General features: G+C 41.1%; 1 protein-coding gene across 2 annotated transcripts in view; it reads right to left on the bottom strand.

Annotated features, from left to right (window-relative positions):
* LOC112860079 (cytochrome P450 3A12) overlaps nucleotides 1–21,717 on the bottom strand; it is a 35,193-nt gene extending 13,476 nt beyond the window's left edge. Inside the window, exons 1-7 of one of the 2 annotated variants that reach the window (XM_086691979.1) lie at nucleotides 21,536–21,717; nucleotides 16,936–17,029; nucleotides 14,850–14,902; nucleotides 12,503–12,602; nucleotides 9,080–9,193; nucleotides 8,734–8,822; nucleotides 7,265–7,413 (exon numbers count right to left, since the gene is read on the bottom strand). In XM_086691979.1, the coding sequence (XP_086548105.1) occupies nucleotides 7,265–7,413; nucleotides 8,734–8,822; nucleotides 9,080–9,193; nucleotides 12,503–12,602; nucleotides 14,850–14,902; nucleotides 16,936–17,029; nucleotides 21,536–21,606 (670 nt within the window). In that variant the 5' untranslated portion in view covers nucleotides 21,607–21,717. The remainder of the gene's footprint in view (nucleotides 1–7,264; nucleotides 7,414–8,733; nucleotides 8,823–9,079; nucleotides 9,194–12,502; nucleotides 12,603–14,849; nucleotides 14,903–16,935; nucleotides 17,030–21,535) is intronic. The other variant, XM_086691978.1, reaches the window with a different exon arrangement.
* Between the last annotated feature and the right edge of the window lie 4,875 nt (nucleotides 21,718–26,592).

Here is a 26,592-nt window from a genome sequence, read left to right as displayed (position 1 = left end):
TGATGTACCTGCCTCCTTAGTGCAGTAGGCAGCACATCAGTCTCATAATTAATCATGATGTTTAAGAAACTGTTGTCAGGATGCAAATAATACACAGTATGCCCTTCAACCACAATGAAATAAAATTAGAAATTGAGAACATAAACAACATTGGGAAACTCACAAATATGTGGAAATTAAACATTACACTCTTATATAACCAATGGTTCAAAGAAGAAATCAAAAAGGCAATTAAGAATTACTTGGAGGGGGTGCCTGGGTGGCTCAGTAGTTTAAGTGTTGGCTTCAGTTCAGGTCATGATCTCATAGTTAATGAGTTTGAACCAGCATCAGGCTCTGTGCTGACAGCTCAGAGCCTGGAACCTGCTTTGGATTCTGTGTCTCCCTCTCTCTCTGCCCTTCCCCCACTTGCATTCTGTCTCTATGTCTCTCAAAAATAAATAAATAAACATTAATTTTTTTAATTAAAAAAAAAGGATTACTTGGAGACTGATAAAAATAAAGACATGAAATACCAACTCTTGGATGTAGCAAAAGCAGTGACCAGGAAGAAATTTATCGCTATAAATGTCTACATTTAAAAAGAACCAAGATCTAGAAGATGGCATAACAGCATGGAAGGTGTTTTTTGCATCTTGTGTCCATAAAATACAGCCAGACAACACTAAACCATCCTGCAAACCTAGAAAACTGATTTGAGGATTAACACAACAATCTGCACAACCTGAACCACAGAACTCAGCAGATATGCAGTGTGGAGAGGTGAACTGGGGGAGAGAGAAGTCACAGAGGACAGAGAGCTGTTTTGAGAGGACAGAGACAGAGGGAGAGTATGGGAAAAACACTCCCCCTCCAAAAGCAGCTGGAGAGAGAGTGGAAAAGTGGAAACAGCCGCAGGGACTGAACTAAAAGGGAGAAAGAAGAAGGGAGAGGGTTTAAATTCCATTAAGACTCTATCAACAGGGAGACTGCAGAGTCTGAAACTCCACAGCTTGACACCTGGAAGTGCTCTGGTAGGAAGGGCGAATCCCCAGGAGCAGAGTGAAGACTAGGGGTCCTTGGGACACATTGGGAGAGGTGGTTCACTGCTGGGAGGACATTTGGTAGAGGTTGTGTGGCCACCCCACAGGCAAACATCACAGCAGACTGGGAGAACAACCACATTTGCTGGTACTAGAACAAGGAAGTTAGTGGGGAAGCCTGGTGCCAGATATGTATTGTGATTTTCCATAATCCCTGAAATGCTGCTTCTACACAATCATGTGAACTTCTTCTGGAGAGGGCTGGCACCCAGCTGCAGTCTCTGGGCATTGGCAGCAGCATGGGCCCGTGAATGTTCCTGGGTGTGGCAGGACCCAGCCATTGCTCAGTGAGACCTTTGTGCAGAGGGTCAGAACAGGTCAAAGCTGCAGTCCCTCAGAAGTGAGGGGTTGGGAAAAAGAGCTGCATCTGGGATAAAAGTCAGGAGGAAGGTGCTGCCTGGCAACCTGAGGGCTTGGTCTCGGACAGTATAAGAGCGGGGAGTGGACAGGAGCCAGAGACAAAGGATGGGTGTGTAATTGCTGATCAGGGAGAACAGAGTTCCGATACCAGAGATTGGGTAGCTAGGTGATCCCATTTTCACCCTTCCTGTGCATGCACATACACACCTACTTGCGCCACAAATATCCACCCCAATAAGCTAAGCAGCACCATCTAGTGGAGAACAGAGACATTATACTAAGCCCCATCCACTGGGCCAACCTCACTCTTCAGGAACACTACGTCTCTCTGCCTGCTTAGTTTACAGATTATAAAGTGCTTCATAGTTTGACTTCAATGGGAAAACCATGTAATTTCAATCGTATTTCAGTCTGTTCGCTGTTCTATCCATTTAATTTTCCTTTTTTTCCCCTTTTCATTTCTTTTCTTTTCCTTGAATACAAAAAGAGAAAAGTTTATTTTTATTTTCAATTTTTCCTAAAAATACTTTTCTTTAATTTTTTCTACTATTTTTTTTTACTTTTTTGTAAATTTTTCAAATTCTATTTTACCTACATTATTTCATTTTATTCTATTTTAGTGTATTCATTTTGTCAAATTTTCAAACCTTTTCCTTTTTTTTCTTTTTCCTTTTATCTCCCATCTATCAAGCTCCTTTCAAACCCAGAACAAAACACACCTAAAATCTAGCATTCTTTATTTGATATTTTTGTGTTTGTTGTTTTAATTTTTTAATTTTAACTTTCTTTACCTTATTAATTCCTTCTCTTCCTTCAAAATGAAAAAATGAAGGAATTCACCCCCAAAACAAGGGCAGGAATAAATGACAGCCAGGGACTTAATAACACGGATACAAGCAAGATGTCTGAACCAGAATTTAGAATCATGATAATAAGAATAAGAGCTGGGGTTGAAAATAGATTAGAATCCCTTTCTGCAGACATAAAAGAAGTAAAAGCTAGTCAGGATGAAATACAAAATGCTATAACTGAGCTGCAATCTCAGATGGATGCCACAGCATCAAGGATGGATGAGGCAGAGCAGCGAATAAGCGATATAGAAGACAAACTTATGGAGAATAATGAAGCAGAAAAAAAGAGGGAAACTAAGGCAAAAGAGCATGTTTTAAGAATTAGAGAAATCAGTGACCCATTAAAAAGGAACAACATGGGGCGCCTGGGTGGCGCAGTCGGTTAAGCGTCCGACTTCAGCCAGGTCACGATCTCGCAGTCCGTGAGTTCGAGCCCCGCGTCGGGCTCTGGGCTGATGGCTCGGAGCCTGGAGCCTGTTTCCGATTCTGTGTCTCCCTCTCTCTCTGCCCCTGCCCCATTCATGCTCTGTCTCTCTCTGTCCCAAAAATAAATAAAAAACGTTGAAAAAAAAATTAAAAAAAAAAAAAAAAAAAAGGAACAACATCAGAATCATAGGGGTCCCAGAAGATGAAGAGAGAGAAAAAGGGGTAGAAGGGTTATGTGAGCAAATCAGAGCAGAAAACTTTCCTAACCTGGGGAAAGACACAAACATCAAAATCCAGGAAGCACAGAGGACTTCCCTTAGATTCAAGAAAAACCGACCATCAACAAGGCATATCATAGTCAAATTCACAAAATACTCAGTCAAGGAAAGAATCATGAAAGCAGCAGGGGGAAAAAAGTCCTTAACCTACAAGGGAAGACAGATCAGGTTTGCAGCAGACCTAACCACAGAAACTTGGCAGGCCAGAAAGGAGTGGCAGGATATATTCAATGTGATAAATCAGAAAAATATGCAGCCAATAATTCTCTCTCCAGCAAGGCTGTCATTCAAAATATAAGGAGAGATTAAAAGGTTCCCAGACAAACAAAACTTAAGGGAGTTTGTGACCACTAACCCAGCCCTGCAAGAAATTTTAAGGGGGACTCTCAGAGGGGAGAAAAGATGAAAAAAAATATATATATATATATACCAAAAGCAACAAAGATTAGGAAGGACCAGAGAACACCACCAGAAACTCCAACTCTACAAGTATCATAATGGCAATAAATTCATATCTTTCAGTACTCACTCTAAACGTCAGTGGACTCAATGCTCCAATCAGAAGACAAAGGGTAACAGAATGTATAATAAAACAAGACCCATCTATATGCTGTTTACAAGAGACCTACTTTAGACCTAAAGTGACCTTCATATTGAAAGCAAGGGGATGGAGAACCAACTATCATGCTAATGGTTGACAAAAGAAAGCCTGAGTAGCCATACTTACATCAGACAATCTAGACTTTAAAATAAAGACTGTAGCAAGAGATGAAGAAGGGCATTTTATCATAATTAAGGGAACTATCCACCAAGAAGACCTAACAATTGTAAACATGTATGCTCCAAATGTGAAAGCACCCAAATATATAACTCAATTAATCAGAAACTTAAAGAAACTCATTGATAATAATACCATAATAGTAGGGGACTTTAACACCCCAGTTACAACAATGGACAGATCATCAAAACAGAAAATCAACAAGGAAAAATGACACAGTGTGGCTTTGAATGACACAGTGGAATAGATGGACTTAACGGATATATTCAGAACATTTCATCCAAAAGCAGAATGCACATTCTTCTCCAGTGCACATGGAACGTTTTCCAGAAGAGACCATATACTGGACACAAATCAGCCCTAAGTAAGTACAAAAAAAAAAAAATCGAGATCATGCCATGCATATTTTCAGACCACAATGCTATGAAACTCAAAATCAACCACAAGAAATTTTGAAAAGGTAAAAAATATTTGGAGACTAAAGAACATCCTACTGAAAAATGAATGGGCTAACCAAGAAGTTAAAAAGGAAATTAAAAAGTACATGGAAGCCAATGAAAATGACAACACCACAGCCCCAAACCTCTGGGATGAAGCAAAGGTGGTCATAAGAGGAAATTATATAGCAATCTAGGCCTTCCTAAAGAAGTAAGAAAGGTCTCAGATACACAGCCTAACCTTACGCCTTAAAGAGCTGGAAAAAGAACAGCAAATAAAACCCCAAACCAGCAGAAGACAGGAAATAATAAAGTATAGAGCAGAAATCAATGCTATCAAAACAAAACAAAACAAAACAGTTGAAGAGATCAATTAAACCAGAAGCTGGTTCTTTGAAAGAATTAACAACATTGATAAACCCCTAGACAGTTTGATCAAAAAGAAAAAGGAAAGGTCCCAAATAAATAAAATCAAGAATGAAAGAGGAGAGATCACAACCAGCACAGCAGAAATAAAAACAGTAAGACAATATTATCAGCAATTATACTCCAATAAAATGGGCAATCTGGAAGAAATGGACAAATTCCTAGAAACATGTAACTATCAAAACTGAAACAGGAAGAAACAGAAAATTTGAACAGACCCATAACCAGTAAAGAAATCGAATTAGTAATCAAAAATCTCCCAGAAAACAAGAGTCCAGGGCCAGATGGCTTTCCAGGGGAATTCTACCAAACATTTAAGGAAGAGTTAACACCTATTCTCTTGAAGCTGTTCCAAAAAATAGAAATAGAAGGAAAACTTCCAAACTCTTTCTATGAAGCCAGCATTACCTTGATTCCAAAACCACACAGAGACCCCACTAAAAAGGAGAACTCACTATACACCAATTTCCCTGATGAACATGGATGCAAAAAAGTTCTCAAGATGATACTAGCCAACTGGATCCAACAATACATTAGCAGACTTATTCACCATGACCAAGTGGGATTTATACCTGGGATGCAAGGCTGATTCAAAATCTGCAAAACAATCAATGTGACTCATCACACCAATAAAAGAAAGGACAAGAACCATATGATCCTCCCAAAAGATTCAGAGAAAGCATTTGACAAATTACAGCATCCTTTCTTGATAAAAACCCTCAAGAAAGTAGGGATAGAAGGATCGTACCTGGAGATCATAAAAGCCATATATGAAAGACCCACCTCTAATATCATCCTCAATGGGGAAAAACTGAGAGCTCTCCCCCTAAGGTCAGGAACAATACAGGGATGTCCACTCTCGCCATTGTTATTCAACATAGTATTGGAAGTCTTAACCTCAGCAGTAAGACTACACAAAGAAATAAAGGCACCCAAAGCATCCAGGAGAAAGTCAAACATACACTCTTTGCAGATGACGTGATACTCTAAAACCCAAAAGGCTTCACCAAAACCCTGCTAGAACTGATCCATAAATTCAGCAAAGTTGTACAATATAAGATCAATGCACAGAAATCGGTTGCATTCCTATACACCAACAATGAAGCAACAGAAAGAGAAATCAAGGAATTGATCCCATTTATAATTGCACCAAAAACCATAAAATACCTAAGAATAAACCTAAGCAAAAAAGATGAAAAATCACACACTGAAAACTATAGAAAGCTTATGAAAGAAATTGAAGAAGTCACAAAAAAGTGGAAAAATATTCCATGCTCCTGGATAGGAAGAACAAATATTGTTAAAATGTCAATACTTCCCAAAGCAATCTACATGTTCAATGCAATCCCTATCAAAATGACACCAGGATTCTTCACAGAGTTAAAACAAACAATCCTAAAATTTGTATGGAACCAGAAAAGACTCCAAATATCCAAAGCAATCTTTAAGAAGAAAACCAAAGCAGGAGGCATCACAATCCCAGACTTCAAGCTGTATTACAAAGGTATAATCATCAAGACAGTATGGTACTGGCACAAAAACAGACACTCAGATCAATGGAACAGAATAGAAACTCCAGAAATGGACCCATAAACGTATGGCCAACTAATCTTTGACAAAGCAGGAAAGAATATCCAATGGAATAAAGACAGTCTCTTTAGCAAGTGGTGCTGGGGAAAACTGGACAGTGACATGCAGAAGAATGAACCTGAACCACTTTCTTACACCATACACAAAAAATAAACTCAAAATGGGTGAAAGACCTCAATGTAAGACAGGAAGTCATCAAAATCATTGAGCAAAAATCAGGCAAAAACTTCTTTGACCTTGGCTGCAGCAACTTCTTACTCAACACGTCTCCGGAGGCAAGGGAAACAAAAGCAAAAATGAACTATTGGGACTTCATCAAAATAAAAAGCCTCTGCACAGCAAAGGAAACAATCAGCAAACCTAAAAGGCAACCAACGTAATGGGAGAAGATATTTGCAAATGACATATCAGATAAAGGGTTAGTATCCAAAATCTATAAAGAACTTATCAAAGTCAACACCCAAAAAACAAATAGCCCAGTGAAGAAATGGGCAAAAGACATGAATAGACACTTCTCCAAAGAAGACATCCAGATGACCAACCAACACATGAAAAAATGCTCAACATCACTTGTCATCAGGGAAATACACATCAAAACCACAATGAGATATGACCTCACACCTGTCAGAATGGCTAACATGAACAACTCAGGCAACAACAGATGTTGGCGAGAATGCAGAGAGAGGATCTCTTTTGCATTGCTGGTGGGGATGCAAACTTGTTCAGTCACTCTGGAGAACAGTATGGAGGTTCCTCAAAAATTTAAAAATAAAACTACCCTATGACCCTACAATTGCCTGACTAGGTATTTATCCAAAGGATACAAAAATGCTGATTTGAAAGGGCACATGCACCCCAATGTTTATAGCAGCACTATCTCAATAGCCAAATTGTGAATTGTACATTTTAAAAGAGGACCTATATGTTATGTGAAGTTATAGCTCAATAAAATTGTTGTAGAAAGGTAGGAAGGGAGGAAGGGAGGGAGGAAGAAAAGGAGAAAAGCAAGGGAGGAGAAAAATAGTAATCTACATACATATTGAGAAGAAAAGTGGATCAAGGAAGGAAAATTTTAAGAGATTCTTCGTATTTTCCACAAAGGGATCTTGTGGGTTGTTGAGGGAATCAATGTTCACTCCAAAGGAGGTACCAGTAATCACATCCATGCTGTAGGCCCCAAAGATGCTGAGTAGGGAAAGAAAGACATGGATAATTAAAATCAGAAACTCTTTACTATCCCTATCCAACACATGCAGCATTAGATTCTGATGCCCAGGCCACGTAAGAGCCACATTTTCAGAACCACCTTCTGGATAATCTGAAGAGTCTATATGCCATCACACTCATTCATGAGGTATCCATGAGGAATTCAGCAGAGGCATCATGCTAGTGATACTGCTGGCCTTGTGCTAGGGGTGATGGGGACACTATGACAAGTTAGACACACGTCTGAACTCAAGGAGCTCTGTCCTGAAGGAACAGAGACCCAAAGTCAAATAAATTACAGTAGTGTGTTTGGAGTATGGGCAATAGAAGTAGATAAACACTGTGTCTGAGCAAGACAAACAGTTGAATAATTAACCTTTCCTAGAAGAGTCAAGAAAGGTAAAATTGATCCGGACCTTGTCTCACCACAGTATCTATGTTCAGAACTGATTCCTCTTCAGCACATTAGTGAATGGCAACACCATGTTATGTGCTGAAAGGAATGTTATCCCTTCTTCTCTACACTCCTGCTAAGACTCCTGAAAGACCCTTCTTCCTCAATTCCAGTGATCAGAGCTTTCCCACAGGACACACTCATATCTGGAAAATGTAAGATCTAATAATGTTCCTAGTTAAAAAATATATAGTAAATCACTACAAAATTGATTTGTGGGTTGCCATAGCTAAGTGATATGCCACCAGTTTTTCTAGAACAGTTCCTATGTACATCTGTTCATAGTGTATAATTTTAAAATATCACAGTTTAGATTATATAGTCACCCTCCTTATCCCATGAGCAGGGCTTTCTCTCTGCTAAGGTTGAAGGATGGACAAGTGGTCATAAAGTTAATATTTTTTTTACTAATATCCTTAACAAAATCAGGAAGGGGTTTAAGTTGTTCTAAGTTCCACATGATAACTTCCCTGCCCCACTCAATGCCCACCAATATGTACAAAGTGCCTTCCCCTCCCACCATTCCATATCCTCTACACTCAACGATTTGATAAATTATGTTTCTTCTTTTGAAACGATGTATTTTGCCTTCTAGAATATCCAAGGGGACAATCAAGTAGATAAATTAATCCCGCCTCACGTACACAAAAGAAGACCCTTTCTCCTGACTGCCCTGCCTTTTGAGGGGTGCTACCTCCTCTTGGGTGGCCCACTGGACTTGTAGCACCATATGCCTACTTCTGTTTATTCACTGGACTAACTCAACAGTGGGAGTTTGGTTCTGTGTCAGTAGCTGGAAAGTGTCATGACAGAGCCAGAAGCCCAGCAGGTGCAGCTCTACTTACTCTTTCAAGGTGACAGGATTGCCTTTCACTGCCTCCTTCCTCAGGTTCCTCACCAACACATCTCCATACTGGCCAATGATGGGGAACATCTACACACAAATACAACACCACCTGACTTAAATCCAAGAATCAAGTCCTAAAATTACACAGCTTTCATAAGCATGAAGCAGTAGGGACATCTAATAACAAATCTTATCATGTCTCTTCCAGGACATGAAGCTAAAAGACCATTTTTAGGAAGCCCAAATTCAGCAAACTACCCCTAAGAAATGGACTGTGATCTTATTTCCTACCTGCCCACGGATGTATTCCTTAACTTTCTAATTGAAAACCCTCCCTTTCTTACCTCCTTGAGCTTCCCACTGGTGAAGGTTGGAGACAGCACTGTTCGTATTCTCTTCCATTGTTCATCCTCAGACAGAGACATGGCACTTTTCATAAGTCCCACTGGACCAAGAGACTAGCGTCAAAGCAAAAGACATTTTGCCTTATATAAGTTTTGAAGGTCTCAGGTTGTGGAAAATTTGTCAAATGGATACAAATTATTCAACAATTATTTAGTGATTATCTACTGAGTAGCAGGCCCTATGTCAGATGTTCAACAGATATTTACACCAAATGCCTACCCTTCTGAGAAGCTGAAAAACACATCCAGCCACTTGATGTGCTTTCCAGCCTTTATATCCCAATCTCCTTTTTAATGTAAATGTGTTTGGGGAAATCTGGTAGGGAATACTCCTCCAGGATAATACACAGTATTAACCCCTAGTTCTACCCTATGCAGAGTATAATTGGATTGGTAGATATAGCCAGATAGCCCTGGCAAGCTGCATGTTGCCTCAGACCAGTTCTGTCTTTGCATATGTCTGCAGCAGGAGCAACTCACAAAACAGATGTCTTGTTATGGTGATTAAAAAAAATACCATAGCTAACACTAAAAAGGTTATGAATCTAATTGCTATTCTGAAGAAATGATGCAGTTATGTGGATATCTATTCCCCCTGTATTTCCCCAAAGGGACAGAAGGAAAAAGAGAGAGATAATTCTTTCTCAGTTTGGGACTGACCTGTCAGCCAACAAACTCGAATCTTTCTTCCATCTTCCAAAACTGTATTTTGTTTTAATACAGATATCTCTACCACCCATTCATATTAAAAACTTACAAACTAGGAATAGATGACATCTTCCTCAACTTCATAAAGAGTATCTAATAACCCTACAGCTAACATCACCTCAATGATGAATGACTGAGGTGCCTGAGGCCAGTCCTGACTCCTGTCACTGGACTACACTACCACAAGGGTCCACAGCTAAATCCTGAAGCTATACACATATACACGGCCAGCATGGACTCTAGTCACAAGCCCTCACTGTCATGCACACACCAGTGGCTAGCCCCTGAAACCACCTGTGTGCTCAAAGTTGGTGATGGACCCCACTGGTGGCCCCAACCCCGTTTTGGGCATGTGCCTGTTTTCAGCACCCCCTCCGATGACTGTGTACATAGCACCAATTCTGGCCACCATTCTGCTTGTCCCCTGGTGCTGGATCTGGTGGTGCTACTGAAGATCCCAACAGACACTGTTGCCACAAGAACCTTCCACTGCTCTTGCCAAAGATCATGCAGTTGCTGATGTTGTGGCCCCCAACTGCCTGAACCCATCATGCTCTCATGGATTATTTTCAATTATCCAGTCATACTGGGGAAAAAAATGAAAAGGGCTGGAAAAAAATGCCAACAGGACTTATAGGATACCATCAAATGAAACAATATTCATATACAGGAGACCCAGTAGGAGAAAGAAAAAGTGGGAAGACTGCTTACTTAAAGAAACAATGGCTGAAAAGTTCCCAAACCTAGGGAAATATATGGAAATCTTGGGACATGAGCTTAAAAGTCCCCAGTAAGATTGAATCCAAAAAAGACTTCACCAAGACACATTATAATATAATTGCCAAAAATGAAAGACAAAGAAAAATCTTGAAAGGAGTAAGAGAAAAGGAGCTCATCATATACAAGGAGGACACCCCTGAGTCTATCAGGTGATTCCTCAGCAGAAGTCTTGAAAGCCAGAAGAGAGTGGGTGATTTATTCAAGAATACTTTACCCAGAAAAGAAGACCTTCAGAAACGAGAGATAAAACATTTCCAGACAATCAAAAGTGGAAATAATTCATAACCACTAAGCCTGCTAAAGGGAGTTCTTTAAGCCAAAAAAAAAAAAAAGGACACTTACTAGTTCCTAATGCTTCCCCCTAGCATCAGGAACAAGACAGGAATACCCACTCTAACCACTCTTATTCAACATTGGACTAGAAAACCTAGCTAGTGCAATAAGCAAAACAAAGAAATAAAAGACATTCAGAATAGAAAGATAAAAATAGGATAAAAGTAGGAGTGCCCCTATTTCAAGTGACATAATGTCAATGTAGAAAATCTTGAGGAATATAAAAAAGAACAACTCTGCATCTAATAAATGAACTAAGCTAGGTTGCAGGAAATGAGATCAACACAAAAACCAACCACATTTCTATATAATAACAAGAACATGTCAAAACCCATTAAAGCACAATAATAATTTTAACTACTCAAAGAAGGTGAGATACTTTAGGTATACATTTTTATAAAACATGTATGTTTTTCCAGTGCTAAGAGCTACACGTTGGTGAAAAAAATAAAAGAAAACCTAAATAAACATATAGTGTGTTCATGAATTGAGAGACATGACTTAGTAAAGACACAAATTTCTCCCAGATGTATCTATGGGTTTGAGGCACATCTTACGAAGTCTCTGCTATTATGTACACATAGATAAGTTCTGAATTTGTATGGAAAGACAAAGTAGCTGGAAATCTAACACAATTCTAACAAAAATAAAATGGGAGGAATCACTGTACATATGTTTAGAGGTACTATATGGCTACAGTAATCAAGATAGTCTGGCACCAGTGCAGGAATAGATACAGAGATCAATGAACAGAACAGAGAATCACACACACACACACACACACACACACACACACACACAGGCCCCACTGAATTTTTATATTGGTACAAAAGCAATTCAGTGAAGGAAGTACAGCCTTTTCACACTGGTTCTGGGGCCATTAGACAGTCAAGGGCCAAAACCAAAGATCTTTGACCTAAACTTCACATCTCACGATTAACACTAAAATTAACACAAAACAGATCACAGACTTAAATGTAAAATATAAAACTAAATGCTTGGAGAAAATCCTTGGGACTTAGGGCTAGGTGAAGAGTTTTCAAACTTGATGCCAAAGTCATAACCCATAAAAGGAAAAAATGAATAAATTGGCCTTATGAAAATAAAAAACAATGTTTGCTCTGCTGAATACCCTGATACAACAAAAAGAAAAGCTACACACCATGTCTACAAAAGAATAGTAAGAGGGAGACTTTTGGTGATGAAACAGCTCTGTAACATGATTGTGGTGGTAGATACACTAATCTACAAGTAAGATAAATGTTCAGACAGCAACACACACACACACACACACACACACACACACACACAAATGGGTAAACATAAAACTGCTGGAATCTGAATAAGCTCTGTGGCTAGAACCAATGACAAATTCTGCTTTGATACTGTCCTATATAGTTAAGCAAGATATTATCTTAGAGAAAACAGCTTGAAGGCCACATGACATGACACCTCCTGGGACAATTTCCAGTAAATCCATTATTATTTTGAAATAAAAGCTTTATAAATAACTATGTAAATTTAAAATAAATCCATGCCTACCCGCCGGTTTGTGAAGACAGAATAGCATTCTTTCACTAGTACTGTTTTGATCGTGTCTGGATCTGTGATCGCCAACACTGGCTGTCGCCCATCATAAAACCTATGTCGGGGAAACAGAGCTGATTAAATTTAACGTGCCAGTTTCTGCAGTGGCAGCCACTCTTGCAAGTCCAGACTTTTAACCTGATGTTACCTAATCCATTCTCTGAGACCATGGTCAGAAATAACAATGGAAAATTTATTAAGTCTATGTGTGTACATGGCTGTTTCTGGGACTATTCTCCATAATTTTTTGCATGTTAAAAATATTTCAAATATTTTAGAAGTACTTCAAACATTTTAAATATTTTATATATATTATCAAAAAAAGGTTAGTAAATAACTGAAGGCAAGTAAATTATCTAAGAACAAAAAAATAATGAAAGAGACTCCACCCACTCAGTCACTAATAATTATAATTTTGAAGATATATCAAACACATGAAATGCACATAATACAATATTAGATGAAAACTGTAGGCACAGTGATCACAAACATGTAAGATGTGCCTGCAAATAAAGACATGAAATGCTCAAAAAGTGATTGCAAAATTATGAATCATTTCTTTGCCCTATTCTCTAAAATATGATTTCTAGTTACATTTTAAAGGAAGTATTATTTAAATATTAAAGACATATTCTTGGTAGCATTGACTGAGAAAATTTTGAACAAAAAACACAAAGAGAATAAAGTAATACAGAGAAACATTCACTTTCATGTTACAGAGTAATAATTGAGAGTAAAAATCACGTTAGGTATATTTACCTTTATTACTTATATTTCTTCTTATAGGTGGGTCGCAAGTGTGAGTCCCTTGGGCTCCATATAGGTGACAACCCTTAGTAGCAGGGCAAGTCCACTTGTGACACATGTATCACACAAAGCTGACTCCTTATATGTGATCCATCCCAATTAACCCTGACCTCCTGACTGTCCATATGACCAGTTAATGGGAACCAGCCACTGGCATGAGGTTTAGATTATGCTTAATTACAGCATCCTCTGGCATTGTGTTTTCTACTACAAATCATTTGCATTTGTTAGAACAAAATGGAAGATTTTCCATAAGTCCCCTATTCTTCCTCTGATGTTACAAAGGAACTTCAAATGCTTTGTGATCAGATATAGAAATGGAGGAGAACAACTGCACTAAATGCTCCCTGTCTGCAAAAAGTATTCTAAAACTCAGAAGGTTTCAGTGTGAGTCGAGTATACTTAGTGTTGAAGCAGTGATAGTTGTTACTGAGGTGGCACTTAGATCGGCTCTCCCATCAACCTGATTATCTTTCTTGGGTGATTTCCCACATCTTATCCTGTTTGTTAAAAAACACAAGCGTGGACAAGGGACAGTGGTTTAAAGTTACCCTCTCTTTTCATGATCTCACAGCCCTAATACGACTTCTACTACCAGTTAAATTCGGATTCTTGCACCCCACCCCACATCCTCCAAATTCTGTGTTAATGGAGGATGGAAACCAAGAATCTGCATTTTTAACAAGCCCTCCTAGGTGGTTTTTATCTATAGCCAAGCATTAGAACCATTTACTAAATACAGAACTGGGGCCCACAATGTAACACTGACTCTAGCCAGAGCTGACCAGTACTGAATGTAGGAGGGACACTGGAGATAAACCAGTGGCAATCCAGAGATCTGTGTTCTTTCTATTCTGCCATGTTGCTTATGGGTCACACCAACTCAGCAGAGCCCTATGGATTCTGAGGACTTGACCAGAGAAGATAAAGAGGTACAACACTGGCTGTGAGCGGCCCAGCACCACACTATACCTCTCACACTGCTTCAGCAAACCTCTAGCCAACCTCATTGGGAGCATCTACTGTAAGCCACCGAGGCCATACTACAAAATCCCAAGTCCATCAGCCCACCAGGGAAACACTGTGCTCTGGAAATTTCCTACATCTCTTCCAGTCTATAGAATTGGAAAAAGAAATACTTGACTATAGTTTTATTGGAAAGTCTTGGCTTAGTACTAAAACACAAAACAAAACAAACTACATACTTTCAGACAGAGTAAGAAAGAGCTGAGCAGAAATGTTTTTCCATTCTGTTTACTACAGCCCTTCTACCAAAAACACATATTAATCCAAAATATAAAGGATACCCTGCAGCTCTCCTGACCAGATTCATATTTGGACCTGTACACCTGGTGACACATGCATTCCTGGGAAGGGGAGGTTTTAGGAGCTTTAATTATAGGGCTTCATCCCAAGGGGCTCTCGACTGAGACTGTCCACACCATGAGGGCCTCATCATAAAAAGCCTATCACTGGAAATTTCCAGAATACTCACCCCCACATTCTTCCATATGTTTTAAAACATTTCTCGTCAAATTCACAAAAGCCCTGCGAGAAGAAAGAAAATGTATTATTAATCTAAATGTACTAAGCCTTACCTCTAATGGGCACAAAAAGGACCCAGATCATATGAAATGTGGCTTACTTTTCTCACTGGCAGATAGAGGGAAGCTCTTATTCACATGCATCTTACGGGAAAGGAGAGAAAACAGAGACATGAAACGGAGAATTTCAAGTCCTTGAACTGACTAATACTGATCATACTGAACATCTTACTCGTCTGTGAAGACTATGTAACCCTTGCCTTTCTGACATGTTTGGCTTGTGCATGAGTTGTCTCTAAATCTCATAACCATCTGAATTATTAACTTCAGGGCATCATGAGAAAACGGAAGCTGAGGGAAAGTCAGCATGGCCTGAACAACCCTCAGTTACCACTCTATTCATTGATCTCATGAGCCCTACTAGATTTTCAGTAGATTTAGGAAATTAAGACTCCTGTGCTCTCTTTCAGTCTGGCAGACTTACAAAGTGTAAGACATTTTGTTGAATGAGAAAGTGAGAGATGAGTGGATGAATGACAAAGTGGACTCGCTTCCAGTTGTTCAGTTCTCACATGGAAAAGAGGGGATGATGTCATCCCTCCACAAAGGATGGTGCAAATTAAAACACTTGCTCTGAGCTTTCACTCATGTCACTTCAAAAAAAGAAAACAACAAAACTTCCTGTCTCTATGTTTCAGCTGTGATATTTGATGTTTTCACTTTACAAAGGAAGGTTCCAGAAATGTGCGTCTTGGGATGCATGTACTAAGGAGTTAATCTGGAAAAGTGGATAGAAGATTACTGCTCTGTTGGAAAGGAAAAAGTCCAGTAAGTTCTTAACAATAACTGGACACTGAGAGCCAGGAGAGGTAGGATCTGAGAAATAAGTCTCAGATCTGCAGGAAAGGAACTCCAAGGCAGAGAGCAGCCTGTAATATAGACTCTGCCTGCTGGCCTTCAAGACATGAGCTCCTACCTTCTGTTCAGGAGCCAGGCCTTGGGTGAGGCATCAGAGCTGGATTAGACACAGTGGGTCTACCAAAATTCAGTCTGTGTGTCTGCTAGTACATTCCATTCAGGTACATTAAGTCTTTAATAGTTTTGTCAAAGCATCTCTTTTCTAGTGATTTTGTATGAGTGGTTCTACCTTTGTGTGAAAAATAACATACACACATACACAACTCATTTAGAATTAAAGTCTGAAAACAATAGATAAGCAATATACTGCCTCAGTTATACTCCCCCCTGCTCAAGTCACCCATAGGATGCCTTCTTTGAAGATACAGAGGTAAAGCCAAGTTCAACCTCTCAAATGTCAAAAGATGTCACAGGTGGCAAAGGGTGAGTTAGAGCCATGGAAACAACTATAGGGGTGGGGTGGGTTTTGGCCAGCTCTTGAGATAATTCAATTATGTGCAAATTACCCAAAAGTGAATCTTGGGTTGCCTAATAAACTGAAGTTCCAGAGACATCCAGGAAAACAAGGAGGCTACAAAGAGCTCATGCTATGAACAGAAAAGTCTGACTTTAGCATACAGAGCTTAATGAGCCAGTACCAGGGACCCACTTGATGCTTTTCTCCTAATACCAAGTACCATTATGCCTTCCTGGGAATCTGCACCTGCCAGAAAGAAAAGCCTCTTTATGATGCTCACAAGCTGGAACAAAAAGTCCTGGGCTGAAGTGGCCAGAGAGCTGGACTGCCAACTGAGGGAAAACCTGAGGCTCCTAACAGCAGACAAGAGAGCCCTGAGCTATACCTGGCCATGTGCTGGGTAGCGCCTGTAATACCATTTCTGGAGAGTTTGAAACCCAAGACTTCCTCCTGAGGAGGATCATGCTTACTATGGAACTAAGCTGGGATTTGCAACCATAGGAAGCAAAAGAGGAGGCTGGGTGGAGACTATGACACCATTTCTGGAAAGTGTGAAACCTAAGAACTTCCTGCTGAGGAGGAGTATTTTTAATATGGAACTAAGCTGGGATTTGCAACCATAAGAAGCAAAAGAGGGAGCTGGGAGCTCAAACAGCACCCACCTGACGGTACCCCAGAGCAGTTCCCACAAAAGGCAGAGGTTTTGGCCCAGGAATTCCGAGCTTCTTAAAAAGTCCATGTGTGTAGGTCCCATATCTGTAAAGTGAAAGAGAAAGCAATGGTGAAATAGGTGTGGAGACTGGCCAGTCACTGATACAACTAGAACAGGTAAGAGAGGAGGTAACATGTAGTCAAGAAATAGTAACAGCAATCCAAACAGCAATAATTACATTCACTCATCATCTCCTTTCCCATCTCCACTGTGAGACCCACAAAGAATGATGATTAGCTAAAAGCGGCTGGAAACTTCATCATCCCAAATCCTAGACTGAACATTTGATAAATGCTTCCATATTGAGAGCTCCTACAAGGTTCATGCTGAATTCTTCCAGAAAATTCACTCATGCCTATTTAGTAAGTGACACTGCCATGACTTTGGAGCTTGTCACTCTCCAAAGAATGAGAAAGAGAAAATTTTTTTCCTGCTCTGATGAATGATGATATTTTACTAAATATATCCACTCAATACCAGACGGTTACTGAGAGTCTACCAATAAAATGTTCTTAGCAGTTTCCTCAGAGAGACCTTTCTGCTTTTCCTTCATTGTAGTCCCTGTTGGTGTTTTGGATCAGGTCCTTCTTTAAAATTTTTTTTAAATGTTTTATAAACGTTTTTTTAAACGTTTTATTTTATATTTGAGAGAGAGAGAGAGAGAGACAGAGCATGAGCAGGGGAGGGGCAGAGAGATGGAGACAGAATCTGAAGCAGGCTCCAGGCTCTGAGCTATCAGCACAGAGCTCAACACAGGGGCTTGAACACACAAGCAGTGAGATCATAACCTGAGCCAAAGTCAGACGCTCAACTAACTTAGCCACCCAGGCGCCCCTGGATCATGCCCTTCTTAAGTCTATCTTCACAGAAGTCTTGAGCAACCACAGTGTTCTTATTTCTGTACAATGAAAACTGTGTCAAAGGCTCAACTGGCCTCACTAAAAAGTGAGATCCCATCAGGTCCACCCAAGTCTCTGTTGTCAGGCATTCTGGTTCTCTTCAGCTACAGAGAAGGGGGATTGACCCATATGTGCCCAAATGAATGCCATATTAAAGGATCAGTAAGTAAACAATCCATCCCCAGGCTATTCTTCCCCCTGTGGAATCTGGTCCTCTGACCTGAGATACTCATCTGTTCAGCACACTGCAAGGCCCGCTCAATTTTTCAAGATGGTCACTAAGTTTACTGACTCTGTGCATCAACTATCTCAAAAGTCCATTACAGATGGTGCTCCCTAATACAGGACTGCCTGCAATTCATCCTTCAGGAGTTGCCTGTGGAATCCCACAACTGGGGGTTCTGGATCCTTGCAAGCCTTACTGTTAGGTGTTGCTGAGAAATAGCAGAGTGGAGGAAGGAGAGGCTGCCAACACCGTTTTAACCATAAACTCGCTAGGCCTACAGGGCTAACCCCATAGAGGCAAATTAACAAAGTGGTGGGAAAGGATGCTAACTAGAAATGGTTACATACCCTGCAAGTGCTTTCAGCTAACAGATAGGGAGCCTTCCAAAGTTCACATACCTCCAGTTCATAGCAGAATACGTGTTATGCAACATAAAATGAATAAGGACAAAACGTTCCAGAGATATTCCTCATCTCCTCTTCTAAGCTAGCATTTTAGACAGTACAGGTACCAAGTATTTTGTGCACATCCAGCATTTCTAATATTACGTGATTAAATAAACCCCCCAAATTGCAGGAAAGGACATGTTTGAGGGACCCAGCAGAGAGACCTCAACCCGACCCAGCTGGATATTTAGATCCTTCTTCTAGAACACTTTGACACATGTGCACCAGATGTCAGAAGTACGGGTGGCCATCACCAACACAAAAAAATCAATTCTGGGAGCACCTGGGTGGCTCAGTTGGTTGAGTGTCTGACTTTGGCTCAGGTCATGATCTCATGGTTGTGGGTTTGAGGCCCGCATCGGGCTCTGTGCTGACAGCTCAGAGCTTGCAGCCTGCTTCAGATCCTGTCTCTGGCTTTCTCTGCCCCTCCCCCACTTGTGCTCTCTCTTGTCTCCAAAATAAATAAACGTTAAAAATTTTTTTAAAAAATCAATTCTGGCTTCTGGACCATCAACATGATAATTCAACTCCCAAGTGAGGCCAAACAATTGAGTGAATGTGTCAGCAACACTGGTCACAAGGCAAGATCTGGTCTAAACTCACAGGGCTCCAATACAATGCAGAGGTGGAGCTAGATGAATTTTTCTGATTCATTCCAGCTTCTCTCTTTTTGGTAGAGTAATGCTGCTGTTGGTACAAATGAAGGGGCTAACAGTAAAGTGACTCATTTTTAGTGCCTTTACATTGCACTGATAGACAGAGGGCCCTGTCTACAGCTACTGACTCTTGACTACACCAGTGTCTTTTAAGTATAACATACTGTTTGCCTGGTGGCAAAGACCAGTGACAGCCCCACTGCCAGATAGACCAGACACAGTATGACTCACATGGTATCCCTGTTCCCTGGCCCCAAGCAGATGAGATGCTAATCCTGTGGTCCTGTGATGACCTCCTGTGGGACCAGAACCAAGGAGTATCTCTGGAAGGTCTGTTATGAGGGAGGAATACTCTCCCACTCCATTCTGAGCCCTGGATGCCTCTCACATCAGCACAGGCTGTCTTACTACTCGCCTGTGATGAGAGGTTAAAATAACCTGCTGGGCACTTGTAAACATATACACAACCTATATCATAGAAGTATGCATGTGTACACTAAATTCATATTCCCAACATGACTCTAGAAGGCTGAAGTTATTTATGCACCATTATAATCACAAAGGCTAAACTAACAGCCTCCTTTTAGACTTCAGAAAGAACAAGCTGGAAATAGTCTTATCTCAGTAAAAACCCTAGTATTAAAAAGAATGAAATTAAACCACATCAATTACATTTAAATGTCATTGGGACAGAACATGTTGTCACACCCAGCATGCCTAACCTTTCTCTCAGAAAATGAAAATCAGGCTTATATGTCCTATGTTCACATCCTCATGCCTTTCTATTCTTGAAGAAAGCGAAATTGAGATAGAGGTAAATGTGACATAGAGGGGACCATCCCTACCCACAACTGGAAACTAAGTCCTTTCCCAACCTGCTTCAGGATACTGGGAAACCCACCACTGAAAGGAATTCCTCTGCTAATGATTTTTATTTTCCTCCTGTACTGTAACATAGAGGGAAAAAACATATTTAATATCCAAATTTGCTTTCAGGGCTATGTCTTTGCAGCCTGCTGGCAGATTTCATATCGAGGGAGGAAGAAATCTCTGTACTGATGCTAAACTTCCCAGACACTAGAAGGAAAACCTGAAATGAATAGAATTTCAAGATTTCTGCCAAGTCTCTTCAGCTCTAAAGGTACTCATTTAGGGTAAGGAGCTCTGCATATTACAAGGTTGGGGAGTGGCCAGGAGAGGGGCACAGAAAAGAGGGAAGAGTCCATTCTGAAGAGGAAGGTGAGGCACATCCAGCCCCCCTGGAAGTCTGAGTGTACCAGTGATTCGTGCACATGATGCTTGGTGGTGGGAGGGAGGGAGCAGGAGCCACCTGAGAGACACAGGCCCAATCCTTTTACACATGTCCTGCAGCAGACAAAGACCAGGATGGTGAAGATAATGAGACAAGACCCAAGCTACTCCCTCTGCCTCCAGAATCCCCAGGTCTTGGGATGCGGTGAGGACTCCACAGCACAGGGGTCTGTTGATCTTAATCTTCCTCAGGTGAATTTTGCTTGATAGGTTTACTGTGGGGGGCCAGGCCCCAGTGCCAGGCTGAGACCGGGTCAAGCAATGTTCCCTGTTGACTCACGCCAACCCGGTGGTTCCCCCTCCCATTCCCCCACTTTCAAGGGCCTTGTCAAGGCTGAGAGAGTTAATTCCTGAAGCCTGTGGTCTGCAGGTGTTGGCAGTAATGCTACCTCCCTTTTTCTACCCCGAGTCAGATAGAAACAAACATGGGAATTGTGTTTTGCTAGCAATCTATCAACAAGGTCTTGTGACCCGTTCAGAAAGTTCACAAGGTACACAGAACTAAATGTTTTGGCTGGCAGTGATCATGTGAAACCTGATTATTCTTAGAATGACCTGATCCATAAGAGTCTTATATTATAAAAGATTGTGTACAGCAACAATAAAGCCATCACTTGGGCCATCAGCCCAGGGGGCCCTCCTGTTCCCAAACTTTCTCTTCTCTTTTTTTCTTACATTCCCCTACCCTCAGGACCCTGACCTCGGTGTTTGTCGCGCTGGTCGCGACAGTTTACGTCCCAACTGGTAGTGAAACAGAAGATCATCCCAGGAGAAAATAATGTCTCTCAGCCCTCCTAGCTACAGATATTGGAGTTGGGGTATGGGGGTACTCCTTTTGCAGATCTGGGTGAGGTCAATAATAACCCCTTATGTGTTTCTAGCTTGTTTGAAGCACCCAACACTTCAGGAACTTCCTTTTGTTAACTCTTCATCCACAGAGCAGAAAAGAAAAAGGGGTAGAGGTTGCTAATTAGCAAGGTTCCAGAGGCGATGAGCCTGAACAGTTACTCACAGATAGAGGAGCACCAGGCTGGTAGCCAGAAGAAGCCAGGTTTCTATGGAAAAGCTTGGGATCAGGTCCATGGCCACCTTCCCTCTGCCAATCTCCTCTACTCTCTTTCAGCAGTGTGCGCCAGTCTGTGCTGGCCTGTGCGTGTGGAGCTTTCCTTCCCACCAGCGGTGATTCAGTGAGGCTGGAATATATATAGTGAAGAGGGGGCGGGGCTGGAGCTACAGCCAGTAGAAGGGCCACTGGTGCTCCACCTGTAGGTGCTCTACACCCATGAGTGTTGGCAAAGCATCATGGACATTCCAAGTTTGACCTCCTTTGAGTCAATATTTTGTGGGAAATCAATAAACAACTCAATCAGTGTTATCAGTAATCCCAAAGGTTACAGAAGTTCACGTAAAACCATTGTCCTTAAATCTCTAAGTTGCCCTTGTCACCATGACTGTCTGTACCCTTAAACACTTGAAACCCTTCACACAAGCTGGGTCTACTCATCTTTACCCATGTAGTTTCCTCTGCCTAAACATGTCCCTGGGCCGCCTAGAAGGATCCTACTCATCCTTCAAACCCAGCTCTAACAGAATCTCCTCTGTTAGAGTCTGTCCTCGCCAACCTCCTGCCCTGGAAAATTTCTGTCCCATGAGCCCCAGTTCTCTGTACCCTCCATCCCTATCATTGGTCTCTACACCCATTTACCTTACAGAGAGAGAGCTTCTCAAGGGCACAGTCTGGGTACTTACCAACATTATGTCCCAAAAGTATATATGCTCAGGGGGGCATCCAGAAAGGTTGATGGACTTGAGTTGGTAGAAGTGAAATTACTGGGCTTCCTAATATCCCTGTGGGAAGATCACTGATGACCTTGCCACTTACCTGCTGGGAGAGGTATGAGGACATAGCCTCTGGAAATTATTTCAGCTCATTTTCATCACTCTGACTCATGTTCTGTGTCTGCATGTCCTGAGAAACCATGGATTGCATGGCATACCTCTGGAATCTCTGGGACAATGGAGCCCTGCTCCATTTAAGAAATAAATGGCTCCAAGCTGGAATACCAACATAGGACAGACATGGGAAGCTGGAAGATGATCCCCAGGAAAAGTAGAAGAGAAAGTCCCAGGAATTCTGAAATATTTCTGCCCCCTTTTGGTGCCTTCATTGGGCACCATTCCATAGGGCCACGCTATTACCCTGTTTACAGATGTTAGACTGAGATTCAGTGACTGGAATTGTATTTCCAACAGCCATTGATCACAAAAACATATTGTAAATAAGTGAACATAAAGGGAGACTGTGCTCAGCAATACTGATATTCAACGTTTGCCCTTCCCTGACAAGGGTCCCTACTTGGGAAATAGACCCAAGTCTGCAACAGTGAACTGGTTAAATTTCTGTCCCTATATCCTTGGCTACCTGCACAGCAGCTCCCTCATAATTCCAGAACAAAGGACTCTGCTTCATCTTAGCAGGGAATACAGATGCTAGCCAAGATGGTACTAAGAGTATTGTTCCCCAGCAGAGAGGTACACAGAATCAAGGAACGATTCCTGTCATTTGATAATTCTTGACAACTTAATGCTCTCAACTAAACACAAAGCCTTTTTTATTGTACTTGGAAACCAAGCCTCTGTGGGAACTAATAGACTTTTATCCTTCTCCAAACCCCATGCTCAGCTATGATTATTTCATAACTAAGCTTAAAATGAGCATCCGCCTACCCTCTTCACCTCAGAGTCTGCTGCAGCTGGTTGAAATCTATCCCAAAAGTGATAGGCTTGTCATTGCTGGGGACTACAATGCAGCCAGCACTGAACCAATGCAGATGGCTTTGTCTGCAAGGGAGAATAATAGAGGCATGAGCTTTGTGCCCCATTCTTCTCCACAAAGGAACACCTGCCATGACAAGACTCGCATCCTCAGAGTTTGAAGCATCCTCAGAGTTTGTATGAAAGAAGACACTGTGTGTCAGAAGAACATCCCATAGACTCCATGGCTCTCATCTACTCCTTCCTATACTAATACGCTCATCATGAACTTTCCAAACTCTGTTCCAAATGCATGTGGTAAAAACAGATCTCAGACTCAGATATCTTTCAAGTTGAAGATAGAGAAAACTAAGATAATTATAGTACAGCCAAGTAAGAATAACTATGCATCCTCCTTAACAGTGAAGGATTTATCAGCTTCCTTAGTCTCCTTAGCTAGTGGTCAAAATTGAATTGAATAATATTTAGGGAAGACTTAGGCTCAGATATCAGTGTAGGTGAATAAGTTGTCAGGACTCAGGGATTCAGAGAACCCAGCTGTCTAATATTCTCATCCCTTTGTATTGTTAGCTCACAGGACATCTCCTTGGGGAAGCATGGCCTGACTTCCACAGGCCAAGAGAAGTGCTCACAGTAGGGGAAGCAGTGTTGCCCTGGAATGATCTGTGCATCACATTCAAATTTCACAGATCATAGTCTCAAGTGTGCAAAAATGAAGGAAAGGTTAAGTGTCTGTTCCTAACTGGGAAAACTCCCATTCTTCTCAGTAAGGCCAAACTTGATCTTGCCAATTCCAGGTAACCAGGTGGTATTTAAGTGTGAGTGTCTGGGCCCTACAGTTTGTGTGGGAGTGGTGAGAAAGTGACAGGTTGTGAACATCCTGGCATTGGAGGAGGTGGGAACCTCCCCCATTGTCATTAGATGTTGGGTGGGCTCTACACTTGCTGCATTCGGTCCCTGGGCCAAGACTATATAGACTATATGAACCCAACACTCTAACAGGGAGAGACACTAAACCAATAACCACACAAACATTGAGCTAAAATCAAGATACCTGCAATAAAATAATAGTATTTGGTATATCTGGTGACTTTGCTAAGCCAGATACCAGACCCTCTGCAGGCCTTTTAGAAACGGTCACTCCTTGGGGGGCGCCTGGGTGGCGCAGTCGGTTAAGCGTCCGACTTCAGCCAGGTCACGATCTCGCAGTCCGTGAGTTCGAGCCCCGCGTCGGGCTCTGGGCTGATGGCTCGGAGCCTGGAGCCTGTTTCCGATTCTGTGTCTCCCTCTCTCTCTGCCCCTCCCCCATTCATGCTCTGTCTCTCTCTGTCCCAAAAATAAATAAACGTTGAAAAAAAAATTAAAAAAAAAAAAAAAAGAAACGGTCACTCCACATGAACGCTTAAAATAGTTTAGTCCAAGGGTGAGAGAGGACAAGAGTTATAAAATAACTCTAAATAATGTAACATATTTTCTTTTAGCAAGAGGAGGACACTTGACTTCAAGTTTTAATTAGAACATACTTAAAAGGTTGGGTTTTTGGTGGATGTGGACTGTTTACTTTTTTCCTTCTTACTGATTATGTTTAAATGGCTCTTTTTACCTCCTTGCCTGTGAGGAGCTACTGAGAATGTTAATGTTTAGAGACTTCATTTCCTGGACTTCATTGAGCCTACAGTGCCTGTCCAGTTGTGTAAACACAGGGGTTGGAGCAGAACCACCACACCTCGTATTTTCTCACCCTTATAGGATCTAAAGCCCAACTGGGATGAGATTCCTCTCATCCCTTTTCTCCTAGTGGGCAGAATTTGTCTCTAAACAGTTCCCTAAGTAGAGTGCCTTGTAGGTCAATAAAAGCTAACCCCCCAAAAGAACCAAACAAAAGGAGTAAGGAGAGCTCATTCCCTCCTTAGCAACACAGTATTTTTATAAAATTCAGTTTGGATTTCCAGGCAGAACTATGACCAGAGCAATTTGAGTGAGGCATTCCACTTGAGCACAAATTGCCCAAAATCTCACTAATCATATAAATTTTAAACTGTATTCAAACATAATATTAAAAAAAATAATATTAATGCAAAGAGATCAATAAAGGATAAAATATCATACTTTAAATAAACACATGTTCACTAGGTTAGTTTCATGTAACTAATTCACTCCAAAAAATGGGAGGGAAAATACAGGAAAATTAGAGAATAATACCATGAGTTCTATCATCTGGCCAATAGGGATTTTAGAACAGAGACTACATACAATGAAATAATTCAAGAAAATTTCCCAGAACTGAAGAGCAAAAGTCTCCAGATTGAAAGTCCAATGCACTGCACCACCCGCTATAGCCCTTGAACACAATGTGGTTAGATTTCAATATAAATTTATTTAAAAACAGAAAAAATCAGAAATGCAATTCCTCACCACTCCAGCCACATTTCAAGTGCACAATACCCCCATGTGGCTGGAGACAACCATATTGGACAACACAGATACAGAACATTTGCATCATTGCAGAAAGGTCTCTTGGGCAGCTCTGCCTAGAATAACGGATGACAGCAGACTCATGAAGGCACATTGTCATGAACTTTCAGACACCAGGGAGAAAAAGAAAATCCCAAATGCTTGCAGAAAGAGTGAGGGGAGCAAGACCCAGGTCAAGTACAAGGAATCAGAAACCAGAAGGGCAGAATCTTCTCAACAGCAATAGTAGAGACAAGTCCCTATGTCTACAAGTTCATGGAGAAACTTCTAGCTCAAATCATCCATCAAGCAATTCTATGCTGAAATCATCCATCAAGCATGAGGGTAGAGCAGAGATATATTCAGAAATGCACATTCTTTAACAAAAATTAACTCCTCTTCATTATTCTTCTGAAAGCTACAAGGAGATGGCCTCTACAGAAATGAGGGAGAAAACCAAGAAAGATATCAGGTGGAGAAAGATGCCACTGGTTTTGTTAAAACTACCATTAGCGGGGCGCCTGGGTGGCGCAGTCGGTTAAGCATCCGACTTCAGCCAGGTCACGATCTCGCGGTCCGTGAGTTCGAGCCCCGCGTCGGGCTCTGGGCTGATGGCTCAGAGCCTGGAGCCTGTTTCCGATTCTGTGTCTCCCTCTCTCTCTGCCCCTCCCCCATTCATGCTCTGTCTCTCTCTGTCCCAAAAATAAATAAACGTTGGAAAAAAAAAAACTACCATTAGCACTGTTCAACTTTTTAAAGAATGTACATCTATACATTTGATTTTTTTAGTAAAATAAGTTTATAGAAGCCCCAATCAGGTATCAGCTCCTCCCAACCATT

Source organism: Puma concolor, chromosome E3 (genome assembly GCF_028749965.1).
Source record: "Puma concolor isolate L17-30 chromosome E3, mPumCon1.1.hap2, whole genome shotgun sequence".
In the NCBI taxonomy this organism is placed as follows: Eukaryota; Metazoa; Chordata; class Mammalia; order Carnivora; family Felidae; genus Puma; species Puma concolor.
The sequence above is the reverse complement of the archived record's forward strand: the minus strand, read 5'-3'. Positions and strand labels throughout refer to the sequence as shown.